This window comes from Macaca nemestrina, chromosome 20, assembly GCF_043159975.1.
Source record: "Macaca nemestrina isolate mMacNem1 chromosome 20, mMacNem.hap1, whole genome shotgun sequence".
In the NCBI taxonomy this organism is placed as follows: Eukaryota; Metazoa; Chordata; class Mammalia; order Primates; family Cercopithecidae; genus Macaca; species Macaca nemestrina.
In genome coordinates this window covers 66176732-66197878 of record NC_092144.1, presented here as the reverse complement: position 1 = coordinate 66197878, position 21147 = coordinate 66176732, and the positions used below count along the sequence as shown (strand labels likewise).

Below are 21147 nucleotides of genomic sequence, written 5' to 3'. Positions count from 1 at the left end.
CACAAACTGTCATGGTGCTGGTGGAAGTGTAGCAGTGAGGACGACCAGAGGCCACAAACTGTCATGGTGCTGGTGGAAGTGTAGCAGTGAGGACGACCAGAGGCCACAAACTGTCATGGTGCCGGTGGAAGTGTAGCAGTGAGGACGACCAGAGGCCACAAACTGTCATGGTGCCGGTGGGAGTGTAGCAGTGAGGACGACCAGAGGCCACAAACTGTCATGGTGCTGGTGGGAGTGTAGCAGTGAGGATGACCAGAGGCCACAAACTGTCATGGTGCCGGTGGAAGTGTAGCAGTGAGGACGACCAGAGGCCACAAACTGTCATGGTGCCGGTGGAAGTGTAGCAGTGAGGACGACCAGAGGCCACAAACTGTCATGGTGCCGGTGGGAGTGTAGCAGTGAGGACGACCAGAGGCCACAAACTGTCATGGTGCCGGTGGAAGTGTAGCAGTGAGGACGACCAGAGGCCACAAACTGTCATGGTGCCGGTGGAAGTGTAGCAGTGAGGACGACCAGAGGCCACAAACTGTCATGGTGCCGGTGGGAGTGTAGCAGTGAGGACGACCAGAGGCCACAAACTGTCATGGTGCCGGTGGAAGTGTAGCAGTGAGGACGACCAGAGGCCACAAACTGTCATGGTGCCGGTGGGAGTGTAGCAGTGAGGACGACCAGAGGCCACAAACTGTCATGGTGCTGGTGGGAGTGTAGCAGTGAGGACGACCAGAGGCCACAAACTGTCATGGTGCCGGTGGAAGTGTAGCAGTGAGGACGACCAGAGGCCACAAACTGTCATGGTGCTGGTGGAAGTGTAGCAGTGAGGACGACCAGAGGCCACAAACTGTCATGGTGCTGGTGGAAGTGTAGCAGTGAGGACAACCAGAGGCCACAAACTGTCATGGTGCCGGTGGAAGTGTAGCAGTGAGGACGACCAGAGGCCACAAACTGTCATGGTGCCGGTGGGAGTGTAGCAGTGAGGACGACCAGAGGCCACAAACTGTCATGGTGCTGGTGGGAGTGTAGCAGTGAGGACGACCAGAGGCCACAAACTGTCATGGTGCCGGTGGGAGTGTAGCAGTGAGGACGACCAGAGGCCACAAACTGTCATGGTGCCGGTGGAAGTGTAGCAGTGAGGACGACCAGAGGCCACAAACTGTCATGGTGCCGGTGGGAGTGTAGCAGTGAGGACGACCAGAGGCCACAAACTGTCATGGTGCCGGTGGGAGTGTAGCAGTGAGGACGACCAGAGGCCACAAACTGTCATGGTGCCGGTGGAAGTGTAGCAGTGAGGACGACCAGAGGCCACAAACTGTCATGGTGCTGGTGGGAGTATAGCAGTGAGGACAACCAGAGGCCACAAACTGTCATGGTGCCGGTGGAAGTGTAGCAGTGAGGACGACCAGAGGCCACAAACTGTCATGGTGCCGGTGGAAGTGTAGCAGTGAGGACGACCAGAGGCCACAAACTGTCATGGTGCCGGTGGAAGTGTAGCAGTGAGGACGACCAGAGGCCACAAACTGTCATGGTGCCGGTGGGAGTGTAGCAGTGAGGACGACCAGAGGCCACAAACTGTCATGGTGCCGGTGGAAGTGTAGCAGTGAGGACGACCAGAGGCCACAAACTGTCATGGTGCCGGTGGGAGTGTAGCAGTGAGGACGACCAGAGGCCACAAACTGTCATGGTGCTGGTGGGAGTGTAGCAGTGAGGACGACCAGAGGCCACAAACTGTCATGGTGCCGGTGGAAGTGTAGCAGTGAGGACGACCAGAGGCCACAAACTGTCATGGTGCTGGTGGAAGTGTAGCAGTGAGGACGACCAGAGGCCACAAACTGTCATGGTGCTGGTGGAAGTGTAGCAGTGAGGACAACCAGAGGCCACAAACTGTCATGGTGCCGGTGGAAGTGTAGCAGTGAGGACGACCAGAGGCCACAAACTGTCATGGTGCCGGTGGGAGTGTAGCAGTGAGGACGACCAGAGGCCACAAACTGTCATGGTGCTGGTGGGAGTGTAGCAGTGAGGACGACCAGAGGCCACAAACTGTCATGGTGCCGGTGGGAGTGTAGCAGTGAGGACGACCAGAGGCCACAAACTGTCATGGTGCCGGTGGAAGTGTAGCAGTGAGGACGACCAGAGGCCACAAACTGTCATGGTGCCGGTGGGAGTGTAGCAGTGAGGACGACCAGAGGCCACAAACTGTCATGGTGCCGGTGGGAGTGTAGCAGTGAGGACGACCAGAGGCCACAAACTGTCATGGTGCCGGTGGAAGTGTAGCAGTGAGGACGACCAGAGGCCACAAACTGTCATGGTGCTGGTGGGAGTATAGCAGTGAGGACAACCAGAGGCCACAAACTGTCATGGTGCTGGTGGAAGTGTAGCAGTGAGGACGACCAGAGGCCACAAACTGTCATGGTGCTGGTGGAAGTGTAGCAGTGAGGACGACCAGAGGCCACAAACTGTCATGGTGCTGGTGGGAGTGTAGCAGTGAGGACGACCAGAGGCCACAAACTGTCATGGTGCTGGTGGGAGTGTAGCAGTGAGGACGACCAGAGGCCACAAACTGTCATGGTGCTGGTGGAAGTGTAGCAGTGAGGACGACCAGAGGCCACAAACTGTCATGGTGCTGGTGGAAGTGTAGCAGTGAGGACGACCAGAGGCCACAAACTGTCATGGTGCTGGTGGGAGTGTAGCAGTGAGGACGACCAGAGGCCACAAACTGTCATGGTGCTGGTGGGAGTGTAGCAGTGAGGACGACCAGAGGCCACAAACTGTCATGGTGCTGGTGGAAGTGTAGCAGTGAGGACGACCAGAGGCCACAAACTGTCATGGTGCTGGTGGAAGTGTAGCAGTGAGGACGACCAGAGGCCACAAACTGTCATGGTGCTGGTGGAAGTGTAGCAGTGAGGACGACCAGAGGCCACAAACTGTCATGGTGCCGGTGGAAGTGTAGCAGTGAGGACGACCAGAGGCCACAAACTGTCATGGTGCCGGTGGAAGTGTAGCAGTGAGGACGACCAGAGGCCACAAACTGTCATGGTGCTGGTGGAAGTGTAGCAGTGAGGACGACCAGAGGCCACAAACTGTCATGGTGCTGGTGGGAGTATAGCAGTGAGGACGACCAGAGGCCACAAACTGTCATGGTGCCGGTGGGAGTGTAGCAGTGAGGACGACCAGAGGCCACAAACTGTCATGGTGCCGGTGGGAGTGTAGCAGTGAGGACGACCAGAGGCCACAAACTGTCATGGTGCCGGTGGAAGTGTAGCAGTGAGGACGACCAGAGGCCACAAACTGTCATGGTGCCGGTGGGAGTGTAGCAGTGAGGACGACCAGAGGCCACAAACTGTCATGGTGCCGGTGGGAGTGTAGCAGTGAGGACGACCAGAGGCCACAAACTGTCATGGTGCCGGTGGGAGTGTAGCAGTGAGGACGACCAGAGGCCACAAACTGTCATGGTGCCGGTGGGAGTGTAGCAGTGAGGACGACCAGAGGCCACAAACTGTCATGGTGCTGGTGGAAGTGTAGCAGTGAGGACGACCAGAGGCCACAAACTGTCATGGTGCCGGTGGAAGTGTAGCAGTGAGGACGACCAGAGGCCACAAACTGTCATGGTGCCGGTGGAAGTGTAGCAGTGAGGACAACCAGAGGCCACAAACTGTCATGGTGCTGGTGGAAGTGTAGCAGTGAGGACGACCAGAGGCCACAAACTGTCATGGTGCTGGTGGAAGTGTAGCAGTGAGGACGACCAGAGGCCACAAACTGTCATGGTGCCGGTGGAAGTGTAGCAGTGAGGACGACCAGAGGCCACAAACTGTCATGGTGCCGGTGGAAGTGTAGCAGTGAGGACGACCAGAGGCCACAAACTGTCATGGTGCCGGTGGAAGTGTAGCAGTGAGGACGACCAGAGGCCACAAACTGTCATGGTGCCGGTGGAAGTGTAGCAGTGAGGACGACCAGAGGCCACAAACTGTCATGGTGCCGGTGGAAGTGTAGCAGTGAGGACGACCAGAGGCCACAAACTGTCATGGTGCCGGTGGAAGTGTAGCAGTGAGGACGACCAGAGGCCACAAACTGTCATGGTGCCGGTGGAAGTGTAGCAGTGAGGACGACCAGAGGCCACAAACTGTCATGGTGCCGGTGGAAGTGTAGCAGTGAGGACGACCAGAGGCCACAAACTGTCATGGTGCCGGTGGAAGTGTAGCAGTGAGGACGACCAGAGGCCACAAACTGTCATGGTGCCGGTGGAAGTGTAGCAGTGAGGACGACCAGAGGCCACAAACTGTCATGGTGCCGGTGGAAGTGTAGCAGTGAGGACGACCAGAGGCCACAAACTGTCATGGTGCTGGTGGAAGTGTAGCAGTGAGGACGACCAGAGACCACAAACTGTCATGGTGCTGGTGGAAGTGTAGCAGTGAGGACGACCAGAGGCCACAAACTGTCATGGTGCCGGTGGAAGTGTAGCAGTGAGGACGACCAGAGGCCACAAACTGTCATGGTGCCGGTGGAAGTGTAGCAGTGAGGACGACCAGAGGCCACAAACTGTCATGGTGCTGGTGGGAGTGTAGCAGTGAGGACGACCAGAGGCCACAAACTGTCATGGTGCCGGTGGAAGTGTAGCAGTGAGGACGACCAGAGGCCACAAACTGTCATGGTGCCGGTGGGAGTGTAGCAGTGAGGACGACCAGAGGCCACAAACTGTCATGGTGCCGGTGGAAGTGTAGCAGTGAGGACGACCAGAGGCCACAAACTGTCATGGTGCTGGTGGAAGTGTAGCAGTGAGGACGACCAGAGGCCACAAACTGTCATGGTGCCGGTGGGAGTGTAGCAGTGAGGACGACCAGAGGCCACAAACTGTCATGGTGCCGGTGGAAGTGTAGCAGTGAGGACGACCAGACGTCCCTATCGTGGGCGTCTTGGTTTTGGTGGGATTTGGCAGCTTCTTTACTGCAACCTGTTGTATCAGCAAGGTCTTTATGACCTGTATTTTTTGCTGTCCTCCTATCTCATCCTGTGACTTAGAATGCCTTAAATATCTGGGAATGCAGCCCAGGAGGTCTCAGCCTCAGTTTACCCAGCTCCTTTTCAAGATGGAGTTGCTCTGGTTCACATGCCTCTGACAACAGGGACCATCGGCGCATGCCAGCACTCATGGCTAATTTTTTGTAGAATCGGGGATATCACTATGTTAAACAGCCCATCCATTTTGGCTTGAACTTCTGGCCTCAAGGGATCTCTTGCCTCAGCCTCCCAAAGGGCTGGGATTACAGGCACATGCCATCAAGCCCGGGCTATGTATGGGTTTTATATTCACAAACGGTATGATGATGTGTCTTCAGACATCAGCAGAGAGAAAAACCAAAGGTAAAATAGTTTTCATTAGGTTTACAGGAAATAGCCAAGAGTGTGTTGTCAAACTTTGAGGATTTTCGGCCATCTCATAAGTAAGTAATGAGACTTCCATATAATTTTGAACTTGCATTTCTCTTCTTATATAGGGGATTCAGCATGTTTTCAGATGGTCAAGAGTCATTGGCATTTCTTTGTTTACAAACAATTATTAATTTCTCCATTTCATTTTGGTAATTTTTCAAAGCTCTTATAGATTAGACATATAGGCTGGGCACAGTGGCTCACGCCAGTAATCCCAGCACTTTAGGAGGCTGAGGCAGGTGGACAATTTGAGGTCAGGAGTTTGAGACCAGCCTGACCAACATGGTGAAACCCTATCTCTACTAAAAATACACACACAAACGAAAGATTAGTTGGGCATGGGAGCACATGCCTGTAATCTCAGCTACTTGGAAGGCTGAGGCAGAAGAATCACTTGAACCCGGGAGGCGGAGGTTGCAGTGAGTGGAGATGTCACCTCTGCACTCCAGCCTGGGTGGCAGAGCGAGACTGTCTCAAAAAACAAAAACAAAAACAAAAAAAACAAAAGTTAGGCATGTAAACTCTTTCTGCTATAAGTTGCAAATATATTTACCAGTTTATAGTTTGTCTTTTTACCTTGCTTAACACATCCTTTGTTATGAATGCTTAAAAAACATTTGTAATAAAATTTGTTTATTTTTTCTCTAATTGCTTTTGAATTTTAAAACTTAGCTAAGAAAGCTTTCCCCACCATCAAGTGTGAGAGGAATTCAATTGTTTTCTTCTGGTGCTTCTCAGGTCTTATTGATGCATTTAAATCTCTGATGTGCTTGAAAATTATTCTGTTGTGTAGGAAACAGATCTAGCATCACCACGTTTATTAAAAATCAATTTCCCTCACTTATGAGTGATGCAATATTTATCAAATTTGTATATGTTAACAATTATATTTCTGGATTTTCTACTCTGTTCCTTTGCTCAGTCTATTTGCATATGTGCCAATACTATATTTTAATCATAAAGGCCTCATGGTATATTTTAATATCTGCTAGGTTTAGTCCCTCTTCCTTACTCCTTCTTTTCAGGATTTTCCAGGCCATTCCTACAAATTCGATTTGTCCAGTTGAATTTTATAATCAACTTCTGTACCTCCAGGTAAAACCTTGACGTATTTGTATTAGAGAGAAGTGATATATTATGAGGTGGAGCTTTCCATGCAAAAACGTGGTATTTATTTCTTTAAGGCTTAAGTGTACTTTTGGGTCTTGCAGACATGCATTTTATAGTTTTTCTTACGTCAGTTTTGGATATTAAGTTTTTAAGCAAGCATTTTATTTTCCTTTTTTTTTTTTTGCTATAGTAAATAGGGGTGTTCTTTTCCACTGTTTTATTTTTGTTTGCATATTTGAAGTCTATTGATTTTTGATATTTATTTCATTACCTGCTGTATTACCAATTTCTCTTGTCATTAGGAGTTTTCTCATGCAGTCTTTTGCATTGTCCAGATAGGTAATCAAGTTTGCACATATAGTTTTACCTGTTGCTTTTCAATTATTATACCTCTCACTAATTGCTTTCCAACTGCCAGTTTAAAGCCTATAACCTGAGCTTAAAACTAGCTAACACTGTTGATAGAATTGGTTGACATCTCCAGCAGAATGTTGAACAGCAGTGGAGTTACGACTATCCTTATCTTGTTTCTGACTTCAGTGGAAAATCCTTTGTGTTCATGATGGAGTGGATGAAGGAGCATTTCCCCTGCATTTGGAAGAAGAAATGGTCCTGTAAGTGGCGGCAACGGTGATTTTAATGTCTCACGAACTCGTTCTCCCTTTCATCTTTCATTGCCCTGTGAGATCTCCCAGATGGTAGGAGGGGCAATCACAGGCATTACTCACATCTGTGGATCTTTGCCGGCGTGGACGGCTCCCTTTACTTCAGGACAGTATGTTTTTTAATTAGAAACCCAGTTCTGCCTCCCAGCCTGAATAAGCCTGTGATTAGCTAGACCTGGAGGAGAAAAGCCAGAGCTCGTACGTCGCAGCTGAGTCTTGGCTTCTCAACTGATCCCGAGTTGTGCTGGGGAAAGGGAGCGGGAAGAGAGCTATAAACCAGGAGGCCCTGAGACACAGCTAAGAGGAGGAAGACGGACCCAAGGGCTGGTCACAGGTGAGGACGGGGTGGCGGTGACTACTTCTGTGGGGGGTTTCCCAAGTCAGAGCCTCTGGAAACTCGTATGAGATTCGAAGTCCGTTTGGTAAGAGATGTCTCCTCTCTCTGCTCTAAGGTTTCGTCTTTCTCTGGGACCTTTCCCTCCACTGTGTCCTGCTGGTGTTTTCTTACTCAAGAGCAGGAATTGATTGCACACGCTTCCGTCTTCAGTTGGAAGCTTTCCATGTCCTCAACCAAGGGGATTCCGCAGTTGTGTGAGACTTTCTAGCTGAATTTCTCTGTTCCGGTGTTTTTTTTTTCCCTCCAGGGTTTTTGCACTTGCTGTTTTCACTGACAGCTCTACCTCCTAATCCTCTTCCCACCTTCCTTGGCTTATTCTGATGCATGCTTCAAGTTTGGAGGAATTTCCTTTCTAGTCCCACGTAGTAACTTCATGGCACCGTGTGGGTCTCACACCCAACGTGCTTCATCCTAATTACAGTCGACCCTCTTTGTTTGTGGATTCCATGTCTGTGGAATTCATCTACTCTCTAAGATCTGGCAACCCCCAAATCAATATTTGCAGAGCTTTCCAAGTCATTCGGACGTGCACAGCCTCAGGGAAAATTCAAGCTGAGGTCAGAGAAGGCAGTGCTGGCTGGCTACTTAGGGCCCTATTTTTGTATTTTCGGGCTTTTCTTTGGTGACTTTGCTGTCTAAATGCCCCTCATGTAGTGTGGAAGTTCCGTCTGGTGCTCTACACACAAGAAGGGATGTGAGTTCTGAAGACAATGCATGTGTTAGATGAGCTTCATTCAGGCATGAGCTATAGTGTTGGTGGCGGTGGGCTCAGTGTTAATGAATCTACAATATGTATTCGGTTAGGTGTCCTTAAACAGAAACACATATAAAACAAGGTTACATACTGACTAGTGGATGAAGATGTGACCAGAGGCTCACGGGAACCTAACCCTATAATCTTGGAGGAGTTGTTGATGGCTGATGTGATACCTCAGTTCTTGTCTCCTTGTTTTAAAAATTTAAACAAGAGACATACGAGAAAAGAAGTGCAGCATGGAGTAACTTTTTTTTTTTCCTTTTCAAGACAGTCTGGCTCTTGTCGCTCAGGCTGGAGTGCAGTGGTGCCATCTCGGCTCACTGCAACCTCCGTCTCCCAGGTTCAAGCCATTCTCCTGCCTCAGCCTCCTGAGTAGCTGGGATTACAGGTGCCCACCACCACGCCCGGCTAATTTTTGTATTTTTAGTAGAGACGGGGTTTCACCATGTTGGCCAGGCTGGTCTCAAACTCCTGACCTCACATGATCTGCCCACCTCGACCTCCCAAAGCGCTGGGATTACAGGCGTAAGCCACTGTGCCTGGCCCCCTTGCTCAGCTTCTACTCGGTGTTTGATGATGCCTTAATGCCATTTGAATCTCAAATAAGCTTTTTCCCTGGTCTTTACCCTCCCTGCTAATACCTGAAAGGGTTTTTTTCTATAATGTTTCAAGTTTTCCTCTGTGTGCCCTTCCCCCATCTTTTCTCCAGCAATTTCTGGAGTAGTCCAATGAATTTGGACTGCCAGGGTAGGTCCTAACATACATCTCTTCTGGAGATTTCTCTTTGGGAGACATGGGGGCGGGGGCGGGTCACACACCAGTAGCTTCAAGCATAGTGTTTTGGGCCAGGCACCGTGGCTCATGCCTGTAATTCCAGCACTTTGGGAGGCCAAGGCCTGTGGCATTACCTAAGGTCAGGAGTTCGAGACCAGCCTCACCAACATGGTGAAACCCTGTCTCTACTAAAAATACAAAATTAGCTGGATGTAGTGGTGGGCACCTGTAGTCCTAGCTACTCCAGAGGCTGAGGCAAGAAAATCGCTTGAACCTGGGAGGCAAAGACTGCAGTGAGCCGAGATGGAGCCATTGCACTCCAGCCTGGGCAATGAGAGCAAAACTCCATCTCAAAAAAATAGTCTTTTGTTCTGCTGTCTGTCTGTTGCCTTCAGTGCTACCTGGTATTTTGAGATGACCCAGCACACGTGCTGGACCAGGTTCTACAGGGGAATAGCAGCAGATTCGTCTCAATCACCGTTAGTTGCCTGGTGGCCAACATCGTGATGGGCAGAACTCAGCCTTGACTTCTGTTTTCTCTCTTTGTTACCCCTTCTCCCTGATTAGTTCCCCCGTTCCCATCTCTCAAATGTCTTTGATCTTTACTGTGACTAATTCATTTCAATGTTCTTTTTATCCACGTTTCAGGTGAACCCTCTAAATGTGAGTTGGTAAGTACTATCAGGAACCTGTAACTTTTCTAGGACAGCTGTCACTGTTTTAGTAAGGCAGATAAATCAGGTGCTGATGGCATCCTTCCTTCTGGGATGGGATGAAAGCGAGTGAACTCCAGTCTAGATAAGGTTGCCAGAAAAAATACCCAGTTGAGTCAGAATTTCAGATAAACAATAAATTCTTTTTGGTGTGTGTATGTTCCAAATAACACTCTTGTGTATCCAAAATTAAAATTGAACTGGAATCAGCACCCTATGGAATTGCATTTAAGAAAACAACTTTCTAAGTATGTCCCAAATATCATTCATTGTTTACCAGAAATTCGAATTTAACTCAGAATCTTGCATTTTTGCTGGTCAAATCCGGAAACCCTAGTCAATGTTTACCACCACCATTTCCTCCCTTTATTCTTGCGTTGAGTTTTCTCAGGGGTGGGAAACAAGACATTAACAGCTAGGTTCAGCACAATTAATTGATCTTAGTTTATCAGAAGGAGGAGTTCGTATTTTCAGAATATTACTGGTTTTCTTATAGAAATAAGTGCTTGCATTTTAAGTGAAAAGATGTTTGTATTTGTAAATCTTTTCCCTTCTCCCCCTTCCCCTAATCACTGAAACAACCAGGGGCCGGGTGCAGTGGCTCATGCCTGTAATCTCAACACTTTGGGAGGCCAAGGCCGGTGGATTACCTGAGGTCAGGAGTTTGAGACCAGCCTGGCCAACATGACAAAACCCCATCTTTGCTAAAAAGACAAAAATTAGCCAGGTGTGGTGGCACATGCCTGTAATCCCAGCTACTTGAGAGGCTGAGGCAGAAGAACTGCTTGAACCCGGGAGGCAGAGGTTGCAGTGAGCCGAGATCATGCCACTGGGTGACAGAGTGAGACTCCCTCTGAAAAAACAAACCAAAAAAACAAACTACCTCGGTCTTAGGGACAGTGCTTGTCTTGGGTGTTGCTATCTGGTTGGTGTAGGAGAGAAAGGAAACTCTGGGCAGAGTATGAGTCTTTTTGACAGGGATGTTTTGAAGGCCAATCACAGGATAGAGAAGGGCTCAGAAACTTTCCTGGACAGTTCTTTTTTTGCATTTAGGGAGTTGTCTTAGTCTGTTCCTGCTGCCGTAACAAAATATCTTAGACTGGGTAATTTATAAAGAACAGAAATTGATTTCTTGCCGTTCTAGAGGCTAGGAGGTCCAGGGTTGAAGTGTCAGCAGAGATTGAGTGTCTGAAGGCCTGCTGTCTGCTTCGTAAATGGCACCTCTTGCTGTATCCCCACATGGTGAAGGAAAGGAAGGGTAAAATGAGATGCGGTTGCTCCATTAAGGTCCCAACTCCCATTCATGTAGCTTCCTCCATCACAACTACCTCTTAAAGACTCTACCTCTCAATAATATCGTATTCATGGTTAGGTTTCAACTATAAAATTTGAGGGACACAAACATTTAGACTGTAGCAGGAGTGACACACTGAGGATTAAGGTTTTGGTTAGATCAGGTGGCTTCTCTGTTCTGGCTTATTTGCTCAGCTCCTTCCTGTCCAGAGGCAGGCATTTGAACTACAATGAATGTTTTGCTTAGGCCAGTTACAAAGTGGCTTTCACACTCTCACAAGTAACATGTGGGAGTTCCAGTTGCTCCCCATCTTTGACAACATTTGATAATATCAGCCCTAATCATTTCAGTCACTTCACGTAGGTGTAGTATTATCTTCTTTTTTTTTTTTTTTTTTTTGAGATGGAGTCTTGCTCTGTTACCTAGGCTGGAGTGCAATGGTGTAATCTCAGCTCGCTGCAACCTCTGCCTCCTGGGCTCAAGCAATTCTCCTGCCTCAGCCTCCCAAGTAGCTGGGATTATAGCTGTGAACCACCAGGCCTGGCTAAATTTTTGCGCTTCTAGTACACACAAGGTTTCACCATGTTGGCCAGGGTGGTCTCAAACTCCTGATCTCAGGTGATCTGCCCACCTTGGGTTCCCAAAGTGCTGAGATTACAGGTATAAGCCACCGTGCCTGGCCTGGGTGTAGTAGTATCTTACTGTGGTTTTAATTTAAATTTTCCAATGAGTCATGCGTTTTGGCCATTTGGATAACCTCATTTCTGAGGTGCCTGATGCAGCATTCTTCCCATTTACAAAAACGGAAGTGTCTTTACTGCATTTGTTGGGTATATTGTTCTAATTGTTCAACCAATTAGGTCAAGTTGGTTGATTATGTGGTTCAGATATTCTGTGTCTTGATCATTTTGTGTGTTCCCCCAGTTATTGATATGTGTTTAAATTTTCAACTAATCAATCTTTTAACTGTATTTGTGTTACATATTTTGAAGCTATACTGTTGGGTACATACAGATTAGCCTTACTATATCTTCATATGGGAATGATCTTCTTATAAAACGTCCTCTATATTTAATTATTAATTTTGCCTTAAAATCTACTCTGAATGTGATATGACTGTACCTACTTTTCTTCAGGTTAGTTTTTATACTGTATCTTTTTTCATTATTTTAAATGTTTTATGCTCTTATATTTAAAGTATGCCTTTTTGTATCTAATCTAGTTTAACAGATATTCTTCAATTAAAATATTTAGTCCATTCACACTTATGTAATTGACTCATTTTAGTTTCAGCACACCATCTTATTTGTTTTCTATTTGTTCCGTTTGTCTCCCGTTCTCTTATTTCTCTTGTTATCTTGGTTTAAATTTAGGTTCAGGGGTAGATGTGCAGGTTTGGTTATATAGGTAAACTTTTGTCACAGGCGTTTGTTCAGGTTATTTCATTACCCAGGGGTTAAGCCGAGTACCCATTAGTGATTTTTCCTGCTCTTCTCCCTCCTCCGTCCTCCCCCCTCCAATAGGCCCCAGTGTCTCTGGTTCTCCTCTGTGTGTCCATGTGTTCTCATCTTTTGAATAAATATTTAATTTCTGTTAACTTTTTGGTTATACATCCTTCAGTCTTATGGTTATCCTAGAAATTTGAATATTGATTTTTAAAATTTATTTATTTATTTAGAGACGGAGTTGCTCTGTAGCCCAGGATGGAGTGCAGTGGCACAATCTCAGCTCACTGCAACCTCCACCTCCTGGATTCAAGGGATTCTCCTGCCTCAGCCTCCTGAGTAGCTGGGATTACAGGCACCTGCCACCATATCTGGCTAATTTTTGTCTTTTTAGTAGAGACGGGTTTGTCGTGTTGGCCAGGCTGGTCTCAAACCCTGACCTCAGGTGATCCACACCCCTCAGCCTCCCAAAGTGCTGGGATTACAGGCTTGAGCCGCCGTACCCGGCCTCAGTACTCATCTTTGACTTCAGCTTTATGTATTTCCCTCTCCTCCTTTGTTACTGTCTTCATATTTTACTCTGTATGTTATAAATTCCACAAGATGACGTCAAGAGTCATTTTTCCTTTACATTTATCCGCATACTGACCATTTCTGTGGCTCTTTGTTTCTTGACACACTTCCATCCTTTCCTCTGATAAACTACTTCTTAGGTAGTTTTGTGTGATATGCATATCTGCTGGCAGCAAATCCTCTCACCTGTTGACTGGAAACATCTTTATTTAGTCCCCCTATGTGAAGGACATTTTCATGGCCATACAGTCTAGGCTGGCAGGTTTTAAAAAATAGCAATTAAAGATGTTATTTTATTGTCACTTCTAAAATTTATTTTTATTATACTTTAAGTTTTGGGATATATATGCAGAACGTACAGGTTTGTTATATAGGTATACATGTGCCATGGTGGTTTGCTGCACCCATCAACCCATCATCTATATTAGGTATTTCTCCTAATGCTATCCCTCCCCAGCCCCCCACCCCCATTGTCACTTTTATAAAATAGAGATAATAACCATCCTATTCCTCTGGTTGTTGACAGAATAAAACAAAGGTCATAATGCATGGTGTAGAGTCAATGCTCCGTATCCTTTATGGCCGAATTCCTCCTAGACGCCAGGCCCCTGTTGTAGGCAGAGCATAGAACACTCTGGTGTTACACCCAAGAGTAAGACAGGCAAGGTCTCTGTAAAAGGAGTCTACATTCTTGCAGACAAGAGACATAAATAAGTGTACAAGGCTGAGCGCAGTGGCTCACGCCTGTAATCCCAACACTTTGGGAGGCCAAGGTCCGTGGATCACGTGACATCAGGAGACCACCCGTGGCCAATGTGGTGAAACCCCATCTCTACTGAAAACACAAAAATTAGCTGGGTGTGGTGGTGGGCACCTGTAGTGCAGCTACTCAGGAGGCTGAGGCAGGAGAATCGCTTGAACCCGGGAGGCGGAGGTTGCAGTGAGCTGAGATTGCGCCACTGCACTCCAGCCTGGGGGACAGAGTGAGACTCTGTCTCAAAAAACAAAAAACAAGTGTACTAACACAAGTAGCGGGAAGTACTGTGAAGCGAAAATACTCAAATGTGTAGTCTAGACAGTGTGAGGAGGTGATATTTATGGCTTATGATTTCAACTCTCTCCTTCTTTTCTGTAGGCCCCAAGTGTCCTGTGGACGTAGGAGAACATTGTTGAAGTGAGAAATTGCACGTGTCGGGCAAGATGAGCTTTTCTGTAACCACCTGGGCCGACGGCGGCACCAACCAAGGCCTTCTGCCTTACCTGGCGGCTCTGGATCAGTATCAGCTAGAGGAATTCAAGCTTTGCCTGGAACCCCGGCAGCTGATGGACTTCTGGTCGGCCCCCCAGGGGCACTTCCCGCATATCCCCTGGGCCAATTTGAGAGCTGCTGACCCCTTCAATCTGTCCTTTCTTTTGGACGAACACTTCCCAAAAGGCCAGGCGTGGAAAGTGGTCCTCGGCGTCTTCCAGACAATGAATCTGACCTCACTGTGTGAGGAAGTTAGAGCCAAGATGAAAGGTAAGAGGCCTCGAGAAGGAAGGCGGGGGACTGCTTGGCACTCCTGAGAGCAAGGAGGTAGCCGCTGGGTTTCCATGGGGTCATTCCACGTGGCTGGTCTCCCCCTACAAATCCTCCTTGATAATCTACAACGGTGTAAGCTTTAAAGGCATAAAAGCTTAAAGATTTAGTGCTGTAGCCTGGGAAGGAGTAGCAAAGACAAGAAAGGGAATTGGAAGATACATTCAGTTCTGTTATAAGCCTTACTTTTTTTTTTTTTTTTTTTTTTTTGAGACTGAGTCTTGCTCTGTTGCCCAGGCTGGAGTACAGTGGTGCGATCTCAGCTCACTGTAACCTCTGCCTCCCAGGTTGAAGTGATTCTCCTGCCTCAGCCTCCCGAATAGCTGGGACTACAGGCATGAGCCATCATGCCCGGCTAATTTTTTCTATTTTTAGTAGAGATGGGGTTTCACCGTGTTAACCAGGATGGTCTCAATCTCTTGACCTCGTGATCTGCTTGCCTCGGCCTTCCAAAGCGCTGGGATTACAGGTGTGAGCCACCGCAACCAGCCCAGCCTTCTTTTAAAAATGCAAATTTGTCCCAATGTGATTGTTGTATTAGGGAACAACTTGAGCACAGCACAAATTTCATGTTAGCTTATGCATGGTTTTGTCTAAGAGAAACACTGAGAAAGCACAACAAACACCCCCCCAGCCCCCACCCCACTGACCCTGCACTCCGCTGAGCAGAGCCACGTAGGATTGTACAAAATGCACACAGGCATACACCTAAAACATGTACTCGCTTCCTCAGTACGAGCCGTGCCCATTCTACAGATTATTGTTCTTCCACCACTTCACAAAAACTCACAAGCTGCAACACTTCCCTTGTTCACAAAGTTCATGTTTTACTCAAGGTAAAGTTTCATGCCACATCTTCTGTGGTATTGCAGGGCCGACTGTGGTGTTGTAGGATTCTGCAGAGTTTATTGTGTTTTTTTGTTTGTTTGTTTGTTTGTTTGTTTTGAGACAGAGTCTCGCTCTGTGGCCCAGGCTGGAGTGCAGTGGTGTGGTCTCGGCTCACTGCAAGCTCCGCCTCCCAGGCCCACTCCATTCTCCTGCCTCAGCCTCCTGAGTAGCTGGGACCACAGGCGCCACCACCACGCCCGGCTAATTTTTTGTATTTTTAGTAGGGATGGAGTTTTACTGTGTTAGACAGGATGGTCTTGATCTCCTGACCTTGTGATCTGCCTGCCTCAGCCTGCCAAAGTGCTGGGATTACAGGCGTGAGCCACCGCTCCCGGCCGTTTATTGTGTTATAAAGTATTTTGTAATTAGCAAGTGCAAAACCATGCTGTTTAAGCTTCTGCTTAAAATTATATATATAAAATAATATATATAATATATAAAATCACTGATTCTATTTCCCATAAGCTGTGTGGTTTTAGTGCACAGTTGAATCTGCTGTGGTGAGTTTTCAGAATGCATATGTCACTTTATAGCAGAACTGACCGCCTATGAGATCTGTTGAAAATACTCATAATGTTTCCTGGTGCCTGTTATAAACCAGATATTGATTGATTGATTTTGAGATGGAGTTTTGCTCGTCACCCAAGCTGGAGTGCAATGGTGCGATCTCTGCTCACAGCAACCTCTGCCTCCCGGGTTCAAAGGATTCTCCCTGCCTCAGCCTCCTGAGTAGCTGGGATTACAGGCACTCACCACCACGCCTGGCTAATTTTTGTATTTTTAGTAGAGATGGGGTTTTGTCATGTTGGCCAGGCTGGTCTCGAACTCCTGACCTCAGGTGATCTGCCCGCCTCAGCCTCCCAAAATTCTGGGATTACAGGCGTGAGCCACCGTGCCTGGCCATAAACCAGGTATTTAGCTTAATGCTTTCTATGCATTTGTACTGACTCTTCACTAATATTATAAGAAGGAGTTCCTGTTATTCGTATCTTACAGAGAAGGAAACTGAGACACGGACAGCTTAAGTAAATTTTCCAAGGTCACAGAGCTGGTGGAGCAGGAGAGCTGGGACGTGAGCCCAGGCAGCGTGTCTCCAAAGGCTCTGGGCTTGACCATGTACAGCTTTTCCTACCCGCAAATGAGTGAGTTCTAGGGAAGGAGAGTGGGCAATACTGAGTTTTCCATATCAGAACCCCGGGTACTGGGCATTCTGAGTCATACAAGTTCGGGCTTTGTGTATCTTCCGGTGGGCAGGAGGATGGGATGGAGACTAGAACACCACTCCACCCTCTTTTTCCCTGTCCCCCTCTCTTTTTTAAAGCCTTCAGATATTCTTGTTTGTAATAGGCAGATATAAAGCAGAAAACTAGGGAATGCGATTTAGAATTCTTTTTTTTTTACTGTCTTAATTTCTTTTTTTTAAATTATACTTTAAGTTCCGGGTACATGTGCAGAATGTGCAGTTTTGTTATATAGGTATACACATGCCATTGTGGTTTGCTGCACCCATCAACCCATCATGTACATTAGGTATTTCTCCTAATACTATCCCTCCCCTAGCCCCCCACCCACTGACAGGCCCAGTGTGTGATGTTCCCCTCCCTGTGTCAATATGTTCTCACTGTCTAGCTCCCACTTATGAGTGAGAACATATAGTGTTTGGTTTTCTGTTCTTGTGTTAGTTTGCTGAGAATGATTTCCAGCTTCATCTATGTCCCTGCAAAGGACATGAACTCATCCTTTTTTATGGCTGCATAGTATTCCATGGTATATATGTGCCACATTTTCTTAATCCAGTCTATTGTTGATGGGCATTTGAGTTGGTTCCAAGTCTTTGCTACTGTGAACAGTGCCACAATAAACATATGTGTGCATGTGTCTTTATAGTAGAATGATTTATAATCCTTTGGGTATATACCCAGTAATGGGATGGCTGGGTCAAATGGTATTTCTAGTTCTAGATCCTTGAGGAATCACCACACTGTCTTCCACAATGGTTCAACTAATTTACACTCCCACTAACAGTGTAAAAGCGTTCCTATTTCTCCACATCCTCTCCAGCATCTGTTGTTTCCTGACTTAATGGTTGCCATTCTAACTGGCGTGAGATGGTATCTCAATGTGGTTTTGATTTGCATTTCTCTAACGACCAGTGATGATGAACTTTTTTTCATATGTCTGTTGGCTGCATAAATGTCATCTTTTGAGAAGTATGTGTTCACATAATTCTCCCACTTTTCGATGGGGTTGGTTGTGTTTTTCTTGTAAATTTAATTTCTTTGTAGATTCTGGATATTAGCCCTTTCTCACATGGATAGATTGCAAAAATTTTCTCCCATTCTGCAGATTGCCTGTACACTCTGATGACAGTTTCTTTTGCTGTGCAGAAGCTCTTTAGTTCAATTAGATCCCATTTGTCAATTTCGGCTTTTGTTGCCATTGCTTTTGGTGTTTTAGTCCTGAAGAAAGGATATCAGAGATTGGAAATAGAGATTTAGAACTCTTAAATTCTGTTTCCAACCAAATATCTCTCTTTATAGAGACCTGGAGAGAGGAATTTGCACAGAGGAGAATGCTCTCAAAGGAAGAACTAACTTTCTTGTTACTGAGTTTTAAAAATATAAACTTAGTTTTTGGATACATAGTAGGTGTATATATTTACGGGGTATATGAGGTACTTTGAAACTGGCATGCATCGGGTAATAGTCACAGGGGTAAATGGAGTGTCCATCACCTCAAGCATTTATCCTGTTTCTTGTCACTAATTTTTTTTAAATTTAAACTTAAATTTTAAAAATTCTGGATGCATAGTAGGTATATATATGGGGTATATGAGATATTTTGATACTGGCATGCATGGCGTAATAGTCACAGGGGTAAATGGAGTGTCCATCACCTCAAGCATTTATCCTGTTTCTTGTCGCTGATTTTTTTTTTATTTAAACTTAAATTTTAATTCTGGATGCATAGTAGGTATATATGTTTATGGGGTATATGAGATATTTTGATACTGGCATGTGTTGGGTAATAGTCACAGGGGTAAATGGAGTGTCTGTCACCTCAAGCATTTATCCTGTTTCTTGTCACTGATTTTTTTAAAATTTAAACTTACATTTTAAAAATTCTGGATACGTAGTAGGTGTATCTATTTATGGGGTACGTGAGATATTGGGATAGAGGCAAGCGATGCCTCATAACCACATCAGGGTAGATGGGGTGTCCCTCCCCTCAATCGTTTCTCCTTTGTTTCTTGTTGCTGATTCTGAATGGCAGCATCAACTTCCTGCCTGAAGGCTGCAGGGCCAGGCGGGGCACATCAGAGGAGCCCCATTTCCCTGGTCCTTGTCTGGTTCCTACTTGGCCTTCTAAAGGCGTGGGTCATGTGGAAGATACCTCTCAAGCAGAAGAAAGCCCTGGGCCACATCCACTTCACCAGTCATGCAGGGGATGATAAAAGCCCGGCAGGTGGATCCTGTGGTTCTTAGTGCCCCGTTAGCCCCATCATCTAGGAAACTGTACCGTGAGTATCTCTGTACTTGACCAGTGCTGTGGGATATGCATTTGAGAGTGAGTTTGCGGACACACATGTGTATACAGGGACCCATGTACTGTCTTTTAGGGATTATTGGCTTAAGGGCTCAGGTTCTAGAGTCAGGATGTCTGGATTCAAAGGCTGGTTCCAGCTGACGAACGGTAACTTTGGACAAATGATCTTACCACGGGGCCACAATTCTTAAACTGGGTGCAGTGTTCCAATCTCTACATTTCTAGGATGAAATGCTTAGAAGGCATTGGGCACGGAGAAGGAACTCCCATGTTAGTTGATCTTTGGGGTGGTTTTTTATCTGATAGCGTCACTTGCCCTGGTGGTTTATGAGTGATTGTTTAAGCATGGTGCCTCGCCAGCAGTATCAGAGCTGGGAGAGTGTCACTTCACTACACACACACCCTCCACCCCACCCAAGGATATGTCTGCAAATTTGCAGTCGAATAATCTATTTCTTCCACTGGTGGATCAGATGGTTCTTAGTGCCCTGTATACTGGCTTCCATAGGTGTACAAATGGAAGTCAGAATTGGGATTATTTTAAAAGGAATTAGACTTTATTTCATAGCCAAAAGAGAATAATCAAAGGCAAATGTGTCATAGTTTTAACTTTTTTTTTTTTTTTTTCTAGATGGAGTCTTGCTCTGTAGCCCAGGCTGGAGTGCAGTGGCATGATCTTGGCTCACTGCAACTTCTGCCTCCAGGGTTCAAGTGATTCTCCTGCCTCAGCCCCTGTAGCTGGGATTACAAGCGCCTGCCACCATGACCAGCTAATTTTTCTATTTTTATTAGAGACGGGGTTTCCCCACGCTGGCGAGGTTGGTCCCAAACTCCTGACCTCATGATCTGCCTGCCTCAGCCTCTCAAAGTGCTGGGAGTACAGGTGTGAGCCAACGTGCTGGGCTGGTTTTTACCTTTTATACTTAAATCTATTCTCTCCTTTGGGTGGTTTTTTTTTTTTCTCCTGAATAAGGTGTAAAGTTTAGGTTGCCATCCCTTTTCTTTATTTTTTCCATGTATAGATATCCATTGGCTCCAGCACTGTTTGTTGAAAAGAGCTTTCTCTATTGAATTGCTTCTGCAACTTTGTCAAAAATCATTTGGCCATGCCTGGGTAGAATTCATACTTTTCAAAGTTATTTCGTTATATACATAAACATTTAAACGTTTAAAAGTACTCTATATTCTTTCTGCATTGCATTTTTAATTATGTAGGAATCACTTCCCACTAAAGCATTTTTTGGGGGCAACCTTGAAGACAAGGCCAAACTTTCCCCCATCATCCTCCACATTGGCAGTGAGGTTTAACACATGCAATGGGAATAGGGACCACACTGACTTAAGTGCATATTTATGTGTAAACCACCCGTGCTTCCCTCCATTCAGGGGTGGCTAGGATTAGGATAAAGACCCTACTAAGTAAATCGATGGGGCCTGGGGGAGTAATGTTGGGTGTAGGAAGAATAGGCTGGTGATCTAAAAACATGCTCCTCTGGCATTTAAAACATACTCAGATAAGTGCGCCTCACCAGAGAATGGAGGAATACCTAGGCCTGGTGAGGGAATGGTGGAACTTCCATACACCTGCTCTTTGCTATTTCTTGATGTCCTTGCAAAGTTCCCTAAGCATTAGGGAGAATAAGCAAAAACTTACTAATTTTTAACCTTTGTTTTCTCTTTGAAGCCATGCACTGGTCCTGCTAGGCTGTTCATCTAGAACAGCGTGGCTCTTATGGCAGGTGGTCCCAGCTAAATCTAGAGTCTTCATCTATTAAGATCCAGATGGTGATGCCTGATCCTTGACAGTAAAGCTATCACCTGGAAGGCTCACGGTGTTGGATTCATTTGCAACAGAGGAATGCCACATGTCAGACAGTTGGCTTTTGGATAAACCAGAGCCAGCAACGGGGGAATATCGTCTACTTTTCTTCTGCTTGGGTTATGCCTAGGAAAAGGTTCCTGCTTGGGTTCCCTGCTTCTAGGAG

At 46.5% G+C, this 21147-nt stretch overlaps 1 protein-coding gene across 1 annotated transcript in view; it reads left to right on the top strand.

The window, feature by feature from the left end:
• Positions 1–7409: 7409 nt before the first annotated feature.
• The window catches only part of LOC105488142 (NLR family pyrin domain containing 13), a 51867-nt gene continuing 38129 nt past the window's right edge, over positions 7410–21147 (top strand). The window contains exons 1-2 of the mRNA XM_071086815.1: positions 7410–7530; positions 14285–14668. Coding sequence (XP_070942916.1) covers positions 14350–14668 — 319 coding nt within the window. The 5' untranslated portion in view covers positions 7410–7530; positions 14285–14349. The remainder of the gene's footprint in view (positions 7531–14284; positions 14669–21147) is intronic.